At 40.8% G+C, this 23,517-nt stretch overlaps 1 protein-coding gene across 4 annotated transcripts in view; it reads left to right on the top strand.

Annotated features, from left to right (window-relative positions):
• The window catches only part of FMNL2 (formin like 2), a 273,735-nt gene that overhangs the window by 221,340 nt on the left and 28,878 nt on the right, over nucleotides 1-23,517 (top strand). For all 4 annotated transcript variants that reach the window (XM_075001076.1, XM_075001074.1, XM_075001075.1 and 1 more), the window contains exons 11-16: nucleotides 6,589-6,699; nucleotides 9,649-9,798; nucleotides 13,386-13,487; nucleotides 15,691-15,997; nucleotides 16,469-16,654; nucleotides 23,277-23,401. In XM_075001076.1, coding sequence (XP_074857177.1) covers nucleotides 6,589-6,699; nucleotides 9,649-9,798; nucleotides 13,386-13,487; nucleotides 15,691-15,997; nucleotides 16,469-16,654; nucleotides 23,277-23,401 — 981 coding nt within the window. The remainder of the gene's footprint in view (nucleotides 1-6,588; nucleotides 6,700-9,648; nucleotides 9,799-13,385; nucleotides 13,488-15,690; nucleotides 15,998-16,468; nucleotides 16,655-23,276; nucleotides 23,402-23,517) is intronic.

Here is a 23,517-nt window from a genome sequence, read left to right as displayed (position 1 = left end):
ATTAGATTAAGACTACGATGATGTTTCACAGAGGTTTTGAAGTGCATTCTCATGTCACTGGTCTTCAGCCACTACAAACTTGGGCCAAACTCATGCCCATGATGGGGAAGTAAAAACAAAATGGTTACTATCAATCCAGTGAGCCAGCTGTTTCTTTTGAAACTTGAGTACTTAGAACAGGATGCCCACTAAAGAAGGATTAAACTGTGGTCTCTGAGTTTGTGCAGAAAACATATTCTGTGGCTACTTTCTGCTGTTGAAAGAGCTTTACAATATCTATAATAACTATAGTAGGGTTGTTGAACTGTCTATGGTGACTCCATACAATATTGCTGTAGTTGCTCTTTATGGCTACGTCTACACGTGCCCCAAACTTCGAAATGGCCACGCAAATGGCCACTTCGAAGTTTACTAATGAAGCGCTGAAATGCGTATTCAGCGCTTCATTAGCATGCGGGCGGCAGCGGCTCTTCGAAATTGACGTTCCTTGCCGCCGTGCGGCGCGTCCAGACGGGGTTCCTTTTCGAAAGGATGCCGCCTACTTTGAAGTCCCCTTATTCGGAATAAGGGGACTTCGAAGTAGGCGGCGTCCTTTCGAAAAGGAGCCCCATCTGGAAGCGCCGCGCAGCGGCAAGGAGCATCAATTTCGAAGAGCCGCTGCCGCCCGCATGCTAATGAAGCGCTGAATACGCATTTCAGCGCTTCATTAGTAAACTTCGAAGTGGCCATTTCGAAGTTTGGGGCACGTGTAGACACGGCCAATAAGTAGTAGTAATATTTCTATGGCACATGGAATGCCCAGAAAGGACCAGAGCCCAACTGGGATAGGTACCATGTTGAAACTTAATAGACAGATTTGTCCTTTGGCCAGTCACAAGGGCAATGTCCTGCCTTGCTTTTGATCATATAATATCCCTATAATGCAGTGGTGGGCAACCTGCGGCCCATGGGCTTCCTGGGGCCCACTGGAGTTTTATGTGTGGTCCGCGAGGTATTTTGTTATTGTTGCCTACAGACAGGATGCCAGATTCCACAGGCTTCCATCCGCGTAATTTATTTTTTTTCCAGTATTATTAAAGTGACACGCCCATAAGCAATGGCGCATGAAGTGAGTTACGTGCTGGTTGCATATGTAGACTGTAAGAGCTGTGCACGTCCTCTGAAGCTGATCAAAGCACTGCTGTGGTGCAGTCATCAGACCCTGCAAATTCTGTGTGTGCAAGTACAGTTGGTAAAACCACCCTATCCCAGGAGACCATTTTGGTTACAACAGTCTTGCAGCCCACTCTGATGAAGGAGTGGCATCATGCTCTCCACTCTAGCGTAGGTTGTCCATCGCTACCTGTAATGACTCCAGTGATTGCAGACACAGAATAGTAATATGAGGATATTATTGAGTGCATTTTTAGCCTCTTTTGCTGAAGTTGAACAACTGGCAACAAGAAGACAAAACCGTGTGTCCAGCCAGCTCTCACTCACCACCAGGAAATATCCAATTTTATCAAAAACTTAGCCTTTATGTACATGTATCAGGCTTGGCAGAATGCAATTATTATTTTTTCATAATTTCAACAGAAAAGATCAATGTTTATTTTCAAAAGATATTTTATAAATTTAAATTTTTACAATTGCAAAATTATGCACGTTAAAGATTTCTTTTCAATTTTGGTCTATTTAAAATTTTCACAGTTGCAGAAAAAACATGGTGGTCAGACAGTGAAGGGATCAGATGATAGTTATTTAATGGCAGTAGATTTTGATATCAAAAAGTTAAAGCTTCTAATTGTTAAAACCCAAATTATCAACATCACATGTCAAAATAAACAAAGTAAATGCCCTTAAATCGAATGCTAATAATTTCTCAAGTAGTATTTTTCTTACTTTCCATATCAGTATATTTCAGTTTTTATTAATGGAAATTTGTGTATGTATGTGTAAGGTGAAATTAATGTCTTTTGAGGTTTACTAATAAATCTATAACCCTTCCCAGCTTACACTTATTAAATTGCATGCTCTAAAGGTACAGTGTGCCTTTCTGTATTATGTCAGATGCTTTATATAGTTATGGCCCTGGAAAACTGACTATGGATTAAGAACCAAATCATAACATTCTTACTTCAATCCTATTCATGTTTGCCTATTCCTCCTTGCATCATCCAACTGTGCTCTCTGGAAGGGGGTCCACTTGTCTCTGGGTACTAGCCAGGAATGTGATGTGAAAGCTGATTCATGCACCCTCTCTCAGTTCCCTGAGTAAAGGGCCTTATTGAGTCATTGAATTTTTAGAGCTCCTCATTGAAATCGGTGTTGAAATCTGGTTGAAATGGCACAAGATGGCTCTGAGTAAGGATTAAGAGCTGGCCCAATACTAATAAAATCTGTGTCCTTGGGTTACTTACACCTGCTGTTTCTCAGTGATTAAATACTTGACAGGCCTGTACCAGAAAGACCAAAAATGAGTAACAAATGGTTTGACAGATTGGATCCTTCTGTTACCAGTTGGTTATGACTAAATCCACATCCTAAAACAACCAATGACAAATATGCTTTGGGTTTGTGGTGGAAAGCTAGGCCATACAGGATAGAGCCAGTGGGGTGGGTTCTTGCACTTTGGATTGCTGAACCACCTGTACTGTGAGAACAGTTGGCTTTGCAACATGTGCCAAGAGGTCATTAACAAAGCAGATGTCAGTTATGGCAGGATGATAAATTATTCTAAAAAACAGGGCTCTAAGATGCATAATAGTATTAATTGAAGTTATAACTGAATATAAACAAAGATACTTCTGTAGCTACTTGCCTTCATCTTGATGTCAACTGGAGAAGATAATAATGATTTTCCGTTAATTGTATCCTGAAATGAGGCTGGGAGGTAAATAAGAGGGTGTAAATTTGAAAAGAGAAGAGTGTAACTAAAAAGAGGTACTCCTATCCCTGTATTTACAAACTTCTGATTTGTGAATTTTTGTTACAACAATATAAATTTATACCTATTTTTCAATTTACGAACATATGTTCTCTACAAAGAAGAACCAACCTTTGTCTTGAGCTTCAACTTTGTAAGTAACAAATGCAGAGGAATGCAGCAGAATGCAATGCCTGGCTGACTCATTTCCCTCAGCCACCCAGTTCTTCCCAGTTGGTTCGTGTGCTTCTTCGTGTTCGTGTCATCTTGACTGTAAGTGATATTAACTTTCAAATATCTTTTTTATTTGTGATCATCATGGGTCCTAGGCGTGAAAAAGTTTCTTCAGAAGTTGTCACTAAGGTCAATAAGCAAAGGAAAGCAATATTCATGGCTACCAAAATTGAAGTTATAAAAAGAATCATAGAGGACCAGCAATCTAAAGACATTTGTTTGGTAATGAACTTGGCAGCATCAACAATGTGTACGATCTTCATGAAGAAAGAAAAGAGAAAAATGGCAGAAATATATGTTGATGGAGCTAAAAGTTGCGTTGAATGACAAAGGCCAGGGATGCAGTAATGGGTGGACTTGAAATACTTTTAATACATTGGATCGACAGCCCCAAAGAATGCAACACACCTTTGACCTTCCTCATCATAAGGGAGAAAGCCCTGTCTTTGTTTGAGGTCTTGAAGGAGAAAGCTGAGGAAGAGAGGCAAATTGGGACTGCAGAAGTAATGTTCAAAGCAAGTCACCATTTGTTTGAGTGCTTTAATGTATGTTCACTTTACTGTAGCCTGCATGTTACAGGCAAAGCAGCATCTGCTGATGTTCAGGTTGCTAACATTTTCCCAGCCACACTGCAACAAATAATTGAGGGAGGAGGATATTCTCCAAAACAAATCTTTCATGTTGGCTTTTCTGGAAAAGGATGCCTTGTCAAACCTTATTTCAAGGGATAAAAAAAGCAAGAGGGTTTAAGGCCTTGAAGGATTGACTGACATTACTTCTTTGTGGAAATTTGGAAGGAGACATGAAATTGAAGCCTCTCTTTGTTTACCATTTGGAAAATCTGAGGGTGTTTGAAGGCTTAAACAAAGCATCATGAACTGTGGTCTGGTGTTCTACTTGAGAGGCATGTGTGACAAACGCAGGTTTTTGCAATTACATAAGAAGCTACTTTCATCATTCATTTCTAAATATTGCACTGAAAATAATCTGGATAATAAATGTCTGGTGATCCCCGATAATGCTTCTGGTCACCCTATCAATTTCGAAGACTATGACAATAACATTTGAGCGTTTCCGCCCCCCCCCCCAAAATAACAATTCCATCCTTCAGCCAATGGATCAAGACGACATTGCTGCACAGAAGCTTACTATCTGGTGAGGAGTTATCTCATATCTGTATCAGACAGAGAAGACAAACCAATAATTAAGCCGTTGTGGAAGAACTACAACATCAAGATGGCTATAGAAGAGATCACAACTGCATGGAATAAAATTACTCAAATTATCCTGACTGGTGTTTGGAAAAAGCTCTTGCTGAAATATATTCATGATTTTTGTGGTTTTGAGGGTGAAGTGAAAGATATTAAAATTCTATCATGCAACTGGCAACTCAAGCAGGATTCAATGAGGTAAACAAAGATGATGTTCAAGACCTGTTATTGTCACATGGTGAAAACTTGACTAATGAAGAATTAATTCAGCAGAATGCAGAAAGGCTGTCAGAAAATGAGGAAGAATTGGATGAACCACAAAAAACACTGGACACTAAAACACTCTCAAAATACTACCATGGGGCAGCTACATGAATTCTTGATGACAATGACCCACACTTACAATGAAGTTAAGCATGCAAGTGACAAATTCAGAAAGCCATTTGATGCTATCAGGAGTTGTACGACAGGAAAAAGAGGGCTGCAGTACAAACTTTTAGTTTTATTGTTTTTTCAAATCTCAACCTTATCACCTCCTCAGAAACTCTCATCACTGTCAGCTGATTCTCAACCCTGAACCTCAAAAGCTGAAGATAAAATGCCAGCTAGGGTGGTTAAAGTCACTATGGAGTTGTTTCCGGTGATGGCGCAGACTATGCCATGGAACTTGCATCAACACTTCCTTCTTCACCCCTATCTAAGAACTGACTAGTGGTAATAAATGTAATAAAAAAGCAATAAAGTAGCACTGTTCTCATTTTTATGATTGTATAGTATTGTAACATATATGGGAAAAATATTGGGTGATTTTGGAGCAGGGGGAATCGGGAACCAGTCAGAATATTTTACACTGAAATCAATGGGAATTTCACGTCTGAGTTAGGAATTTTCACCTTACAAAAAGTTTTCATGGAACAAATCACATTCATACATTGAGGGATAGGTGTATTTCAAAGAGGTCTGTTACTATTGTCAATAACCTTGTTGTTGTTTAATTTTAAAAGTTACTCTTGCATTCAGTTTGATCTAGTACTCTTTACTCATGTATTTAAGCATTTGCAGGATTGGGATCTGAGAAGGGAACTCAAGGTTTGACCTTATTGCAAGAATTTACCAATGCAAAATAAGAGCATGTTAACACAGATCATTTTTAAATTAGAGGATTTAGCTTTCTGTTAAATTAACCTACAGGATGCCAATGCTGAACAGTTTTCAGCCCGTAACAATATGAGGAAATAAGTTTTCGATTATGGAAACTTAAAAAGAATCTCCTGTTCTATAAAGGTTCACATAATGAAGTTAGCTTTCTGGCCATGTTAAGGGAGTGCTTTCCCATTACAAATCGGTCCAAGTTGAAATAGGATTTAGATTTCCACTACCCCACTCTTCCCTGTAGACATACACGTCCCAAATGCAAGATGTCTTTGTACTGAGGGGCCGGGAAGGGGGAGGTTGTCATTTGGGCATATCTTTACACTCAACCACAACTGTGTGTGCATTGTTACAGACCTAAACGATGTTTTCTGGAAACAGACTATTTCTTATACAATATGGATATTATGCAGAGAGTCATTTGACACAAACAAGCTACATTTAACTTTTGGGTTATAATAATGAATTTATTAGGTCATGAGCTAATTAAATTATTTAAGTCAGAGGAAAATCCACAATGGATGGACAATTTTAACTATTGTCTGGAAAACAACATGGACAATGTAAAGGGCATAATAAAACAAAGCTGGGCTCTACAGACATGACTGATCTTGTGGAATCCCACATTTCCATTCATCTGGGTGAACCAACACCTTGTAAGCCAGGATCCGTTACTTGAATAAAAAATCTGACTCTTAGAAGGAAATCAGTGTGTTTCCATCTGTGGTACATGTGACAACATCATGGGAACTAATGTCTGTCAAAACAGAGGGCCTGAACCAATCCCCGATTGAAGTCCATGGGAGTCCTTCCTTTGACTTCTCTGGATTTAGGATCAGGCTTCAAGTCTTGTGCTTTAGGTGAGGTCACAAAGGCAAGCGGCTTGTGCACATGCCTTCTGCTGTTTACTTGGCCACATTTGTCACAGATTTGAAGCACGAGCTTCAACCTTATCCATGAGTAGCAGGGACGAAAACCATCTTTGAATACTGTTATGCAGTGTGGCATATCCTAACATTCTGTACAAAATGAAGAATAATCCATTATTTCTTATTAAACTTTGTCTGTGCTGATTGTTCCCTACAGGTGGCGTGTATGCAGTTCATCAACATTGTAGTCCATTCAGTAGAGGACATGAATTTCAGAGTTCATCTCCAGTACGAATTTACAAAATTAGGCCTGGATGAATACTTGGATGTGAGTATGGCCTTGTTTTATTCTTACTAGAATTGGTCATTATCTCCCAAATGGATGAACGTATTTGTATCATGCCAGCCTCCACATGGCTGGAATGACAAATGGGCTCTCCACTAGTGCTGGGAACTGTAGATTGTGCCTCTCTGAGCCGACAAGGATGACTCCATGCTAGAGGATTTACCTCAAACCTCTTTTCTGTACTCCACTGTAGGAGGGGAGCCGTAAAATCTTACAGGCTCCAGAGAGGCCCTAACTGGAAAAGCAATAACGTGGATTCACTGCTTCAGCCCACCCCACACTTCCTGAATTAGCCAGCACTGCTCACTTCTGGAGTTGTGGGAACTGCTTGCAGCTTTCTTCATGTACGGGCATGTTAAAAGCATTTTCTGTTGCTGCAGCCCCTCATGTAGACTTTCTGTTAATGGGGGCCCTGATCTAAGCTGAGCACAGACCCTGGAGTGAGTCTGGTCCTTGCTCTATGGGTTTTTGTTTTGTTTGTTTGCTTTTTAAACCAAAACATGCAACCAGTTGCTCTTCCATAGAAGGTGCATGAAATTATACACTCTACCTGCTTCCAGCACAGGGAGTTGGGACCTGAATCTGATATAATGACCTCTCTGCTGAGAGGGCTGTGCTCATTTAACACATCTTGGCACCTACACTGTTTTCTGCTGGTAGCCTCAGAACAGCAAAGCCCGCCCTGCCACCTTCCTCCCACCCCCAATGTCCCTAGTTCTAACTCCTGTGCCCATGCTCAGCAACAGGACTCGTGAAACATGTCTAACCTTTTGACTCGCAAAATACCATCCCCTGGGCAGGAAGAATCAAAACCATGAGTAGGGCAAAGGAATGAGTAAATGATCACTTGGTAGAAATGACAACTTGAAGCAAAAGGAAGTAAGTTCAGAAACTTACTTGGGAGTAGGATTTCTGTTGTAAGCAGACCTATCCTTGCACTGTTCAAGCTATCTTGATTATTTCATTCCCCATGTCTCTTCATATTTCTTTATTCCCAGCACCCTCATCCCCATACTGAAAGAGTCAATAAGCCTGCCTAAGTCTCCTAGTCTTAAGTAGTCACCTTCTATGGAAGGGGATAATGGTAATGGTTCTGTGAATTCAGTGGTACTTCTTACCTAGCAAATAAGGAGTATCTGCTAACCTGCTTCTGAGTGCAGTTGGACACACATCTGCTAGCAGTATAAATCTATAAAAGGGATAGCGGGGAGAAAAAATAAGGACAAGCCTTTTAATTCCACTGAAATCCATTGAACCAGGAGAGCTCTTGGAAGGGACAAAGTAAGAAAACCCTACTTATTTTCCTAAAAATTGTAGCAATTTTCTCTGCTAACATGAAATCATTGATGTAAATCTGCTCATGGAGCATGGATGAAAATTTGTCCCTTGACTTGTAACATTTGATTCACCAGACCTTCGTGCGTTTCAGAGTTAAGCCTCACAACTGTCCATAATGTATCAAAATCATCCCTTGTGACATGTGTGAGGGTGTCTGGTTCTGTGCTTTGGGGCTGAGTTCAGCAAAGTCTCTGAGCACAGGTCTGACTTTTAGGCATGTGAGTCAGGTGCTTTGCTGAATGAGGGCCTTAGTCACCAGGTAAGGTGGGCAGCATTTGTTGAGCCAGAGACAGCATAGGATAGAATGCCAGTCTTCGAATGATTGAATGGTGTGGTGCTCTCTAAATCTAGTGGGAGAGATTAAAAATAACACATTAGTTTACTGAATGGTGACCCTTTGCAGCCTCCCTCCTCCAGCTGTTGGAGGTTTAAGTGCACCGTCTGGAAATGTTCTATTTAAAGAGACTGCTTGTTTTCCATCTTACTTATTTTCCTCCTCCCCATGTAGTTCTCTCTTCCCCAGTATTTTATTAAGAGGAATATTTGCATGTAAAACTTGTTGCTTAAGAGATCGTCTGTTCCTGTTGGCTTTTGGCTTTGCTCAGTGATCACAGAGCCAGAACTACTTTTTGCTGTCAGCTAGGAATATGTGCACATTAACACTGAGCACTTCTTTCTGTACTGATGGTGCTCTTCTGCCAACACAAGAAAACTGAAGTTCATCTAAAAATATTTCATCACAATCTTTTCTTGACCCATGTCAGTTCACGTCAAAGGGTAATGTTTCTAATTATGTGGGCTCATTTTAAACCCAGGTAGAAATATGGAGAACACATGCAGCACCTCAGCACAGGTACACAAGGGTGGGAAAGTACATGGACCCATCTCAAATTACACAGGGGTCAGTTAAAATCCAGTTGTTTACCTAAATGCAATGAGCATTGTCAGCTACTGCCTTGTGGAGCACTAGCCAGCCCCGAGTGCGTGGGAAGTAGGCAGAGCCCCTCCCCGTCCTTTGTGCCATTTGGCAGAACTGGCTGATCATGCCCATATGCTGGGGCATTGCAGGAAGTTTTTTTGTTTCCCTGACCACAGCATCGCTAGCCCAGAACTCTCCACTACAGTAGTGAGGCATGGCTCCAGACCAACTCCAGGGTGAGTCTTTTCCTGAATAGCACAGTGTGGGCGACACTCTAGAAATAGATGTTTGTCACAGAGTTACACGACACGTCAGTGAGTCTTCATATTCTGACTGGGATTCTTGTCTGTGTCTAGTTATTGCTCATGTGCCCTTCAGCATCAGATTCAGAAGTTAAGATCTGAAAACACCTGTCATTGAAGAACACACTCATGTTAATACAGAAAAGATCACTGTTTAATTGTAAAGGGCTGAACTTTTGGAGTCCTCCTTAAATTTGACTATGCATTTTTTGCAACTCTCAGTGATGTTAAAAGCAGTTAAGCGGTTTTATGGAATATGCAAATGGCATCTAACTTGATTGCAATGTATTTGCGTCCTTTCAGCATATGTGGCTTTGTCATTGCATGCTGCTGAGTGCATTCCATAATGCTGCTTTTTCTTTGGAATTTCAGAAGCTGAAGCACACGGAGAGTGACAAGCTGCAGGTGCAGATTCAAGCTTACTTGGACAATGTGTTTGATGTGGGAGCTTTGCTTGAAGATGCTGAGACAAAGAATGCAGCCTTGGAAAGGGTCGAAGAACTGGAAGAAAATATTTCTCATGTTAGTGTAAAGCTGAAATGATCTTTGCCCTTTGAGTTAATATTATACTCTCTCAGCTTTCATGTTAACTGTTAAACTGTATTGGTGGGCTTGCTTTCAGCATGGGCTTAGCCAGAGGTAGAGCCTCTGGGTGTCAGGAGGCTCTGCATTAGAGGACTAATTTGGGCTGTTATGGAGAGCCAGGTGCTGCTAGGTGTGGTGTGTCCTCACTTGGGGAAAACAACACTTTTTTTTCATTCTTTTTGCAGAGTTGACAAGTCTCCCCTACTTCAGTTCTTGCAGGGAGGTCTCCAACCTTGAGCCAGTGGGTACTTGGCAGAGGCTGCTGCTTCTCTTTGTACTCATAACTGACTCTGGATTTAATTTAGAATCATTCATGTTAACAATCAAATGACATCAAGTACTAGTGGCTACACCTCAACAATAACCATGTGTTTTTATTGTTCTGCAAGAAACTTGTAATGAAGAACATGACACACAAGAATGTAATTTAGCCCTCACATTTTCCACTCATTAACTAATTGGTGGCTTTGCTCCTAAGTCACTTACAAATTCAGTGAGAACACATTTCCTCCTATACTTTTGTGTAATTGATTATCTTGTTTTATTTGGCCATAGCCATGAATGGTGGGCAAATGCCACAGTTAATTTTGGGATACAGGAATCCAAATAGAATAGAATTGCACTGATTAGTAATTTAGATCTAATCTGCGTTATGCCTGTCTACCTCTCTCTAGATATTTATATGGTCCCAACTCTGTAGCAATGGTAAATCTCACAAATATTAGTGAATTTACCCTCCTATCTGTGAGGGAGGAAAATATTACTCCCTTTTCACATATGACAAATTGCAGCAAACAGAGATTAAGTGATTTGCTCAAAGTCATACAGCAAGTCTGGATTAGAACAAGAAACTGAACCTAGATTGTCAAAGTAAACCATAAGATCATCTTTCCTTCCCAGTGTGTGAACACAGCTTAGTGTGCATCTTGAAAAATCCACTATGCAAGCACTGGTTGCATGTACCCAACATGGGTACAGGTTGATGTTAAAGATCTTGCATAGTCCTTTGATCTAGAAGTCACTGATTGCAGTGAGGAAATTGTAAGTTAGATATTTAGTAAAATTTCCTATCAGGGCAATTCAGTGTTGGAACTAATTACTTAGGGAAGTAGTGGAATCACCATCATTGGACATTTTTCAGAACTGGTTACATGGACACCTGTCAGAGATGGTCTAGATAATTCTGGTCTTACTTCAGTGCAGGGATCCAGGCTAGATGACCTATCAAGAACTCATCTTAAGTAGACGTAGACATGCTATCACTCATCCAACTAGTATGCTGAAAAGAGTAGGTAGCTGCCATGATCTAGTCAGCGGCAATTAACAGCATGGGCTAGCCACCAGAAGCACAAATATGAGTATGTACTCAGATAGGATCGCCTATGCTGCCTTTTGCTGCTTCCTGTGTTATACTACTGTTTTTTAGCATTAAAGCTTGCTCAAGTGGAGGAATCAGGCTGGGAATCAAACACCCAGCTGCAAATGTAGACATAACCAGAGTCCGACATCAGACTCACCTGGTTCCTGTCTGGGGTACTAGTATTGGTTCTGCTTCACATATACATATAATTCCTGTTGCCATTGAGGGGAACTTCACAATTGATCAAGCACGTATGGTCCTAGCTCTGTGGGTTGGATTCCAATAGTTTCATAGTTTCAGCTGAATTACAGTTGCAGATGGAATCACTTGGTAGCCTGAGTTATGGTCCGAAAAACCAATTTACATATAAATTGCAGATTCCTGAGCAATACACCGCAAATGTATAGCACTGTTATACATTCCATGTCATAAAAGTACAGTTAGAGTTTTGTGTAACTTCCAGTACACACACAAAGTATGTGTAAAGCAGAAGCAGACTGAGGAAGCATGCATTTGGGATCATTGTAAATCTCTAAGCATTAGGACTGTGTATGATGCCTGAAAGAGATGGATAGAAAACAGATATGCATGTGGACTTCATAAAACAATCTTCTAGGGCCTCAAGAGGTAAAGGCTCAGGTGTGTTCCATATGGCTCAGTAATGAGGACTGAACTGTAACATCACTCTGAGACATACTGTTTGCTTTTAGCTTTTCCTGGCCAGACGTGTTTGGTATCAGTTATTTTAGTCTTCAAAATATTACTTTCCTATTTAAACACTAGGTTTCTTTTCCCTAACTTAAAAAATAACTCCCAAAGTTATTTGTTCTCCATTCCTGTCATAATTTCACTCCAGATTCTGAATACTGGCTTGACGTAGAACAATACATTCTTTCTCAAGAGCAGCTAGAACAGACTATAATATTCTCTTCCTTAAAGTGTTATTTTGCTCTGAAAAATGCCTTGGTAAAAGTGGTGTATTCTTGCATAATAGATCTGCTAATTGTGAGAGTTTAGAGATGTAATTGCCTACTTTAGTTCCTGAAACAAGTTTTTCTGCATTTTATTTTAATTTGCACTTCAAAATCTGTTTGGCTATGCGAATGAAGTCTTAAAATTCTCAAGTCTATGAATTAATAGAATTGTTAATTATGTTTCAGTTGCAGAATCTTTTGCTCAGAGTTTGCACAGATGAAGAAGGCAATTGCACATTGCCATTTATAACACCCCACCCAGTTCAGTCAGAATTACAGCTTGGCTTTCTGATCCCAGGTTAAGTTTGCAGGATTGGCCATTCATATAAAGCCCCAAAACAATAACAGCATTTCTATTTGTGAAAAGAGCAAATCTGGTCTGACAGTCATTGAAGGACAATGAAACTGGATCTTGGGGATGCTGATTCTACTTTGCAAAGTGACTTTTCAAAAATAGCATTGTGTGGTTCTATGATTTTTGTCTCCCAGTGGTTTCCAGATCAAACTTACTTAGTTTATAAGCAAAGTGATGGATTCCTAATTTTTTTTTCAAAGTTGCCCAGAAGTCTTGCTTTTCTGTAAGGTATCCTCTTCTTGAGCAGAGTCATAGCTGCAGTCCCATTGGGTTGGCTGATGACCATATTTAACAAATTATATTCGGATTTAACAGGACTGTCAACAATACATTTGAAGCCCCAAGGACCAACGATGAAGTCCTTATTCGGTCAAAATTTCCATTGATTTCAGTAGGAGCTTCACTGAATAAGACCTTCAGGATTTGGCCCATAGATTATCATTTACCATTTTTTCAGCTAGGGCTTCAGGTTGAACTTCTCTCATCTAGCAACATCCGTGGTCCTATATGATCTTAGTTAGCCAGACAACACTTATCATGGGTGTGGCCAGGTTTGCAGTGTCCCATGGTTTGTTTACAGTCACTAGTCCTGGCTCTTAGTGTTCTGTACTATTATTTAGCAGTAATTTAGCCCTAAATGTCTTCTTAGAGTCCAGTAAGCAGTGGAAGCCTTGGTAATGCTGCTAGACAATGTTCACCTCCCATGGTCTGACCAATTCTCTTGTTCAGTACTGGTCAAGTCCTGAGGGTGTCAGTCTAGAAAGGTTCAACCTATAGTGAAGTTGTTGCTTGGGAAATCTGTTACCATCAATATAATTTTATTTTTCAATTACAGTTATCGGAAAAACTCCAAGACACAGAAAATGAAGCTATGGCAAAGATTGTGGAACTGGAAAAGCAGCTTATGCAGAGAAACAAAGAACTGGATGTTGTTCGAGTGAGTGGGGTGATAACATTCCAGACAGATGTCATGTTCAGGAGAAAGATGTCTGTTTGGTTTTATGTTTAGTGTAGAATTCATTATTTGAAATGGGAGCGTGATAGTGAATTGTGGTACTTACAGATGGTTCAGACTTTATGAAATGAACTTTTTTAATGGCCTTAACTTTGCCCCCTCTAATAGATAGCTGACAGATTTACTTGTGGGCGCAAACAACTGAGGTTGAACATTTAACTCTCTAATTGCAAGGACAAATCAGACATATATATGTCCAAATATCATTCATGCTTGCATTTAATTGTACCTACTGTTTTGCACACAGTTAATGGGATGAAAATTACAGGCTGAATTAAAGCCATCACAAAGTTTGGGTGCATAACACCAGTGATCTTTGAGCAGGTGTCTTGTTTATGTGCTGTCAAATAAAGTCCGTTGTGCAGAGTCCAAATTCACTCCCTCCCTGGGGTCTGGCTTCATTAACACAGAAATTAATAACGTAAATATAATTTAATTATAAACGTTACCCCCAAACTTCTCCCCATGCTGCCTGCTTCTGGGATTCTTTCTCCTGACTGCTCATCACACACACCACTAAGTATCAGAGGGGTAGCCGTGTTAGTCTGGATCTGTAGCAGCAACGAAGGGTCCTGTGGCACCTAATAGACTAAACTTTTCTGTTAGTCTGTAAGGTGCCACAGGACGCTTCGTTGCTGCTACACACCACTAAGGTGTCGGTTTCTCTCAGTCTCAAGAAATTAGCACCTCCCTTTTATCTGGGCAGGATGACAAGCTTTCTCTTTCAGTGACTCAGCAGAGAGAGCCCTTTAGCCTTTGCATAGCGAGAGATTGGCTAACAGGCTGGAGTGTTTCAGGTAAACATAGCCTATTCAGGTGACGAGACTGTCTTTTTCCATAGTATTTATACATCTAACCAAAGCTACATCACATTTGGTGCTTTGAAGCACTTTACATTCATAGATCTCAGAAAGAGATTTGTATAGGGAATGGAACCACACCAATTTACACCAGTTGCAAATGTGACATATAATCTCTAGAGCCCTGCTAATCTGCAGATACCTGCTTTATGTCTGCAGGTATCTGCAGATGTTAATGCAGATATCCACAGCTCATTTTTGCAGCTATAGATGTGGATACAAATTTTGCATCCATACAAAATTATTAGGGACATAATAAACTCCAGAAAGGGTTGGGTGAATTTTGCTGAAGAAGTCGCTAAAGACAGGTTACATCACACTATTAAATAATTAACCTCTCTAATATGTTTGTTTCATTTTGTAGCTTTTATGAATTCTTTAGTCTCTGTTTTTTTCTTGTGTGAAGAACATTAGATCCTATGGAAACAGTTATATCATTGGTGTCTAGAACCCTAAGTGCATACAAAATTTTGTATCCACATTAGCATCTGTATCCACAAAAATGAGCTGTGGATATCCGCATTGACATCCGCAGATGTGGCTACACATGGACATAAAACGGGTATCTGAGGCTTTGCAGGGCTCTAGTTATACATATGCCTGGCAGAATCAGGTTTCAGAGCCCTAAAGGGTTTTTACCTGTACTGTTATGTTCAACTGATAGCAAATGGGCCATTGGTGCTCATGTGCCCTAGATGCTAGGGGATATAATCCTTACCCTGGAAAATGAGCATTAAGTCATTCATCAATTGTACAGGTCCCCACTGGCTTTTTGAGAACCCAGTTTCCACTCCTAGGCAAAGCAAAGGATAGAGACCAGGAGCATGCACAGCTCAGTTCCTGCGTCTCTCAAGAGTCCAGTATGTGCTCTTATGCAGGTAAGGCATGGAGCAAGCAAGGAAGGCCATAGTTCAGCTGATGTACAATCAACATACCATACTGTTTATTTAGGATTAACATAATCCTAGTGGTCTACATGGGAGATAGTTTAGCAGAGAGGCCCAAACATTCTGTCCTAGTAGCTCTTTGGCATTCAGAGTTGAAGTTGCTTATACAACTCACTCATGAACAGATTCTTAGTGCTGACTTGGGGGAAGATGCAAAAGGAAGCCTCTTTAGGGTAAACAAAGAGATATTGCTCTCATCAGAGAGATTGATAACTGAGTAGAAGGGGCAGTCCCAGGGTGTTGCTGTTCTATTGCAAATGCTGTTCTCAGCTGTCATTTGAACGCAAGTAAGTTCTTGACTTTTGGACAATTCTGCAGGAAATTTACAAAGACGCAAATACCCAGGTTCACACTTTGAGAAAAATGGTCAAAGAAAAAGAGGAAGCCATCCAACGGCAGTCAACCCTGGAGAAAAAGATCCATGAACTGGAAAAGCAAGGAACCATTAAAATTCAGAAGAAAGGGGATGGTGACATCTCTATTCTTCCTGTGGCCGTGGCCTCTGGGACACTGCCATCGGGGTCAGAAGCACCGTCTGGCACAGGTGTGGGACCGGTGACTGGGGCTACATCTTCAGTACCCTTGCCGCCCCCTCCCCCACCGTTACCACCAACCACTGAAACAGGTGAGAGATCTTACAACGCACGGGGCAGGTGTGAGGTTGGAAGCCGACAGTACAGCTCAGGGTGCCTGGTCTCGCTCAACTCTGGTTTCATGCTGGTTTGAGCTCCGTTGAGGGTGTAGGTTAGGCTCATTGCCCTCCAACAGACACAGATTTCACGGATGCAACTTGATAAACTCAAAAAATGTTTGAACCCAGATACAGAAAACAGTGTTTGCTCTGATCAGAGCAGATGTTTTTGTTTCATTCTTTTCAATGAGATGCACACAGTGGTATGTGTGCTAACAAGGGGCGGGATGATCAGCTGCTTTTGATCAGCAAGTCAATGAAGCTACCAGCTTTGGTTTACCCTTGCTGAGAAATCTGGCCCACAGACGTAATTTTTTGAGTCTTTCAATTTGAAGGTAATTCTTGGGTGGGCATTTTGTTTTGTTCTGATTAATGCAAACCTGTCTTTTTCCCTTCCTTTTGTAGTGCAAAACGGTCCTGTGACAGCACCCGTGCCACCTCCACCTCCGCCTCCCCCACCACCTCCACCTCTTCCTGGTCCAGCTGCAGAGATAGCCCCAGCTCCTCCACTACCTCCGCCACCACCACCCTCAGCACCTCCTCTGCCAGGAACAGCCTCTCCAACAGTGGTTTTCAACTCAGGGTTAGCAGGTAAATTGATGTGTGTGTCCCATCAGTGCATTCGTCAAACTAATTGGAAAAAATCCAAACCATTCTGTTTAGAGGGAATTCCGTCAGAATGCAATTTTTAAAAATTATTTTAAAATTAAGTTGAAAACAGCCCTTAAGGATGACAAAGCACAGAAGGACGTCCCTGATACAGTAAACTCTTTCATAGCCAGCATTCTATCATCCAGAACTCTTAAATAATCGGAATCTTAACCCTAAGTAAATTTTAGTTAAGTTTTCCGTAAGTGCAGTATAGTGAAAGTAAATACAAATAAATATATGAAATACAGCATAAGTTTACAGAGTAGAATACTACTGTTGTTGGTAAATAAAGTACTCAGCATACATTTCTGTTTGCTTCTTAATATCTAATCTTGTTTTTCTTTAGTGTTGTGCATTGCTAGGTATACCTCTCTGTTGTCCAGAATATTTGAAGTCCTGGGGCTGTCGGATAAGGAAGAGTTTACTGTATTCTGTCCATTGCTTGGAACAGTCGGTGTTTATAGAATTGCTAGTGTATTTTATGAAGGACTCCCCTTTGCTGATCTCTTCTAATGTTATAATTAAAGTAGGTCAAAACATTGTTTTGCAGAAAATACGTTTTTTCCAACAGCATGTATTTTTCAAAAAAAAGTTTTTTGTCAATATCTTACATATTGTCCTTGGAACTCAGTCACATTTAAAGCAAAGAAAACCAAAAAAGCTCACCTAAATAAAACATATATAATAATGGTTACCAAACCACCCAAAATATTAGGTTTTTTTTTGCATTGAAAACCTGCAAATTTTTGAAGTTTGACCAAACATGCAACCTTTTTTCAGTTTTGCCATAATATTTTTCTGGGAAAAGAAAGTTCTTGACCAGATCTAATTACATTATTTTATGCCCTATTTGACTTACACCAAGTACCTCACTTAACAAGTCAGTGTTACTGGGTTTCACCCCCACCCTGAGATCATGAGAGCACATTATAATGGCAGAAAGAGAGATGCTGAGGAGTTCTGATTAATGTATTTTTAAAATTGATTGAATATTCCCACCCTTTGATCTTTTGTTTCCTCTGAAGGAGGAAAGCTATGAGAAGCAGGTCACTATGGAACTAGTGGGTAATGGTATGTTCAAAAAAATAACATGCGCACAGCTGAAATTACTGATTAGGCTTTCCCTGGCAAGCTTATAAAAATAGTACTCCAATTTCAAAGCATGTGCGCTCTTGTAATATTCCTTTGGCACCACATCTTCAGGGGCTAATAATGTGTAAGGAGCAACAGTGTGTGGTTTCTTTTCACTGTTCTCGTCCTGAAAATTGCCCAGTGTTCATACCCAGCCCTGTGCTGACTGGGATTCTGTTGTGGGGTTCTGGAATAGCATTGTAACGTTAGTTCATCTGCTTGGCTGACCTCCTTGCTGTCCTTTTCCTTATTTTACTCTACAACCATTGGCTTGCTTTTGTCATTAGTCATAGACCTCCCTGTAACTCTGCCCAGTCAGCCTGCTCCATTTCTGCTTGTTGTCATGTTACAATTAACATTGTTCCTGTTGTGTCAAGTGTGATTTGGAGGAATATGCCTCATGCTGCAGTCTGGCCCATTAAAATTCACTCAGTTCCATGAGCAAAGCTCATTAATGAGAAGAAAAGACTACAGCCAGGGCCCTCTTGCCATTCTCAGGAATCTTATCACAGGGTTTACTTGAAATGCTTTGCTGATTTCTGATACTAGGTTTGAATCCTATAGCGATTGCCGAGGGTGTTGAACTACAGAGCTGACTGGTGGGTAGAAAATGACGGAGATAGGATTTTCATACAGTATTTCGATGTCATAGTACAGGTTGAAACTCTCTCATCCAGCAACATCCCTCTTCCAGCAGGCCCACAGATGTTGCTGGCCCAGAGGGCACCTGGACCAGAGAGCTGCAGCCGTGTGGGTTGTAGCAGAGACCTGCTGGTGGCAGGGAGCCCCTCTGGCAGCCTGCTCTGTGGAGCCCCAGGGGCAGCCCCCAGACTAGCAGCCAGGTCAGGAAGCCCTACTACTGGGAGCCAAGCTGGGTTTGGGAGTCCCCGCTGTGGGAGTCAGGAGCCCCACCAGGAGCCATGGAGCCCAGCAGCTCCACAGTCATGGGGACCCCAGCTGGGTGGATGAGGCCTGCAGGAGGGTGCCCCCCGCCCTTCTGGCAGCCTGGAGGCATGACCTCCCCTCATCTGTCAAATCCCCTCATTCGGGACCATTCAGGTCCCAAGGGTGCTGGACAAGCAGGTACAATCTGTAGCATGTTGCATACCAGTGTGACATAGGTAGACTCCAGAAGTCTGAGAACTGATCTGCTCTAAGGGAAAATAACCCATACTAGATTTGGAAAGCTACTTGAAATAGACAGTGATGCCCTCCTAACATATTTGTTAGCTCACAGCCAGCCAGAATTTACAATTAGCTTAGTCTTTGTTGCCAATTAATTGTCTGTGTGCATTGGATATAAACGAAGTTTTCATTGTGAAGAAAAACTCGGTTCACTTCTACCTTTTATTTAAAAAAATAAATGGGAGCCTGCAGCACAGTTCTCCTCTACTGTAGCTTACTATAATGTTTCTGCAGTATTTTGGGGCCATTGTGGTACTATTCACTAGTATTTGTTTTTATGTGAATCCACGGAGCCAAGGAAGAAGAAAGTGTTCCTGATAAAATGCTCGTGTGAAAGAGCACATTTCTCCCACTGCTTCTTCATAAAATGTCATTTGATCACATTAGCCTGATGTACTGGGAAATTTTGTAAATTAATGAATGATACTGCTGTAACCATCACTAATTTTGTTCTCTTTGTTCTTTCTGCTGCCGGGTAAGACGGGCCAATCAAGCTTTTCTGTAGGTTCTTGCTAAGTATTTTAAGTATTTACGCTGATTTCCTTTCTGTCCCTCTTTTGCTTTGACTTCCTCCTTCTGTTTGATATTGCTTGCTTAATTTTTGCAGTGCTTCTAGAGTGTGAGTTGCTTGTTAATTTAAAGAAGATGCCAACAACACACAAAAAAGAGGGTTTATTTTAAGATTTGGAAGTTAAAAGCTGTGCACCTTCGGATAACTCTGTGGGTGCTGTCAAACAGAATTGTTCCTCAGTAGCAAGGCTCTGATTTAGCAAAGCACTTAAGCAGATGCTTAAACCCATTGACTTCATTTGGGATCCTTCTGCTTTCAGCCTCTTGGCTTTATAGCGCTGACCCAGCCTTCCCCCAACTGGGCTTCACTCCTAATTTTCCCTGGCCTGCTCTCTGGCAGGTAAAGTCAGGTACTTTAATTGACCTTTCAGGCCTTTGTTAATCCTCTTTGAGGCTGGGATGGGATGCCTACCCGGTCACACTATGCTTATGTATTTTGCTGACTAGGATTGAAGTAAAGACCCTGATTAGGTGCTGTGCTGAATCAGGGCTCACAACCTGTAAAGCCTCTCTTCAGGTCTGTTCCCCACTCAGGATCCTGTAACTGTTGAAGTCAGTGGCAGAAAGATCATTGACTTCAATGTCTGTGTTAAATCAGGTCTCCATAACTGCTTTTAAATTGATGGCATTTACTTGTGTACCTCAAGGGAAGAATAGAATCACTTTGGTGCTACCTTACATATTTCAACATGGTTCTGTAACAAAGGCAGGGAGTGCTTTTGTTCCATTTAGCAGAGTTACTCTTAGGGCTGGGCAAGTAGTTCGAAGTGAATAATTTATTCATAAATGTAGGGGGTTTTTTTTCGGTCCAGGTTTCTGATATTGTCACTGTACCAGTTATTCATTATTCCAAATTCTTCACCATGTAATTCTTGGTCTGGAGAGTGTGTGTAAGAAATTCATTGTGTTTGCTGATCAAATTTAATTATCTAGGGTTTGATTTGTGTTCCTCCATCCTGATTGGATGACTATAACTCTTGCAATCACATTTCTCCAATTTACAAATTCAAATTTTATTTTGTAAATGCTCTCCATTGTCCATTTAAAATTGGGTGTTTGTACAACTATTCCTGTCAGTAAGCTTGTTTTTTTTTCCCAAATGTCCATGGAAAGTGAACACAAAAGCAACACAGACACAGAAGTGAATTCTAAAAATTTGAATCAGGGAAAATGAGAGGAATGAATGGCATAAAAATATTTGCAGCATTTGCCTGGCTCTAAAGCACAAGGGAAGAGTGAACCCTGAAAAAGATTGTGTCTATCTTGGAAAACAATACTTGGAAAAAGTATTGAAGAGGGGCAAACAGATTCCTTTTTTGTTTCATGTCCAAAAGTTACACCACAGCGTGCAACCTGATCACATGGGTGGGAGTTGGAAAAGATCTAATGCACATAAACAGGATTGCACAGTTGTCTAGATGCATGAAGGTGTATGTTGGGGGATGCACAGTAGAACCTGTCTTGGAAAAAGAGATGCATTCAAAACAGAACTCCATATGTGAACAGACCTGAACTTTCGGAAAGTTTGCATCTGGATCAGAATTTTACAGTTTGAGACTACCTGCACTTGAAAGTGTTACATGTAGGGCACTGCTAGTGGTGGGTAGGAACATCTCTTGGTATGTTATCTAAATTTGTTTCAGTGGACCAAATTTACAGATTAAATGGCTTTTTTCAACATGGGGCGGGGGGGGGGGGGAAGAAGCAGGGTTTCACTCTTTCTGACAGTAGCCTGACAAGAATATAATCATTCATTCCACAATTGAAAATAATATAACCACATAAATGAACAACTCTTAATGATTATCACGAACTCCTAGTAACTGGCCAGGCCACCGAATGCCAAAAGCAAGGAAAAGCAATGAAAAGCAATTAGCCATCTTCTTCAGATCATTTAGAAATATTGGGATTTCACTGTTTTGTTTTGTTTTGGCAACTTGACACTTCTCTTTTATTACTTAATCAGATTATCTGTACCACTGGACACTTTGGGTTTAGAATGACGTGTGATGAGTCACCTACTCCATATCTTTATATCCTCTCTTATGAATGTTTACAATTACTATCCTTAGATGCCTGTCTAACCTTAGATCTCTCCGATGGTAGAAACTCCACAGCTTTCCTAGGCAGCTTGTTCCAGTGCCCAATTATTCTTAGGATTATAACGTTTTTCCTTGCAATTAACCTACATTTTCCCTTCTCCAGTTTTAGCTTATTACTTGTTTTATGCCCATTGACTAATGAGGATTAATTAGTCCCATCTTCTACACCATCCCTTCAATGATACTTCAAAAGATTTATTGGTGCTGCACAGAGACGGTAAAAACATTTGTTATCCCCAAGAAGTAATTGTGCTAAAATTGGAGACTGGCTTTTATGTGCTTTGAAATACTGACAAACTCAGGCTTGCGTGAAACCGCAGAATCCTTTCTCAGCAGGCTTCTGTTCCCTTGTAACAATATCTTTGTTAAAGGGATTCTTCTTTCCTTTATCGCACACCACTGACTGAAGCCTCTCCTAGACAGAGAACTCACTTCCAACTGAATCCTCAGTTACAGCACCCCCGGTGTCCCTCCTTTTCCGGATAAGTCTGTACTAGGGAAATAAGTTGATTTCAGACACACAGTTCTAGCTATGGCATTTATGTAACTAGAATCAATGTATCTGAATTGACATATTTCTCTGGTGAAGTCCAAGCCTCTATACTCTCGTGTCAACGTCCCTTACTCCACGTGATAGAGTGGAGTACTGGGGTCCACAGCTGAACTCAGAGAGGTTGATTTTGTCACGTCTTCACCAGACGCACAAAGTCGACCTCTGGAAGATCAACCACCAGCGCGTCGATCTTGTGGTAAGTATAGACAAGCCCTCGGTTTAACCCAAAGGATGTAAGTCTTCAGCAGCAGCTCTAGCTGTTGCTAAAAGCATTACTCATAGTGCCCCTGCCTTGATGTCAGCTTGGACAACTTTATCTACAGCATTAATTATTGGAAGTTAGGTAGGAAGGACTGAGTATAACCAATGTAACCCATGCGACTACTGACTGTGGTTCACTGTCCCATGTAGTGGCACCTAGGCCACTTAGAAAGAGAGGGATTGAATCTCCTCTGCAGCCTTGGTTGAGAGCTGGCCTTTAGCTCAGACCATAGAAGCTCATGCACTAAGCTCCAGTGGTCCTAGGTTCTTGTCTGCCTGTTGGAGACTGCAAGGTATTGAAAGCACACCATCCCCATTAACATCAGTGGGATAGGTACCTCTCTTGATGTGTCCTGATGTTACATGCAGAAATGAGATGTCCTCTGGCAGAACAGAACTAAAGTCACGTGACATTTTATCCATTTCCTATAGTGATTAATTTTTTTTTCCTGAACCAAGCCAGAACAATGTTAAGAACACACTATATTAAAGGAACACATTCACTTTCGTGAAATTTTCTTACTCTCCAGCTTTCACTAAAGGTATGAGAATGATGGGTATAAAACAGCTGAATAAAATCTCTCTGCTGTTTGTCTGTTACAGCAGCATTATCTTTTCAGGCTTTTAAAAGTATTTACATAGCCCTTACCAGTTCTTCCTCCAGTGCTGAAGCGCCATCTGCAAAAATCTGTGTCTGGTTGCTCCAGATGTTTCTGAGTTCTTTCAACATTTATAATTTTATTTTCTCTCATATCTTTAGCTGTGAAAATCAAGAAGCCAATCAAGACAAAATTCCGCATGCCTGTCTTTAACTGGGTAGCTCTCAAACCCAATCAGATTAATGGGACAGTCTTCAATGAAATTGATGATGAAAGGATCTTGGAGGTATGAATAATGTATATTGTGTTTTGCTTCCCCCTAGTTAATACAACCTAAGTGAACATACAGCTCTGCAAAGACAGATTGTCCTAGGAATTATTTCTGAAAGATGTTGTATTGTT

This window comes from Carettochelys insculpta, chromosome 8 (genome assembly GCF_033958435.1).
Source record: "Carettochelys insculpta isolate YL-2023 chromosome 8, ASM3395843v1, whole genome shotgun sequence".
Lineage (NCBI taxonomy): Eukaryota > Metazoa > Chordata > Testudines > Carettochelyidae > Carettochelys > Carettochelys insculpta.
Note: the sequence above shows the minus strand (reverse complement) of the source record. Positions and strands in the feature narration are given on the sequence as shown.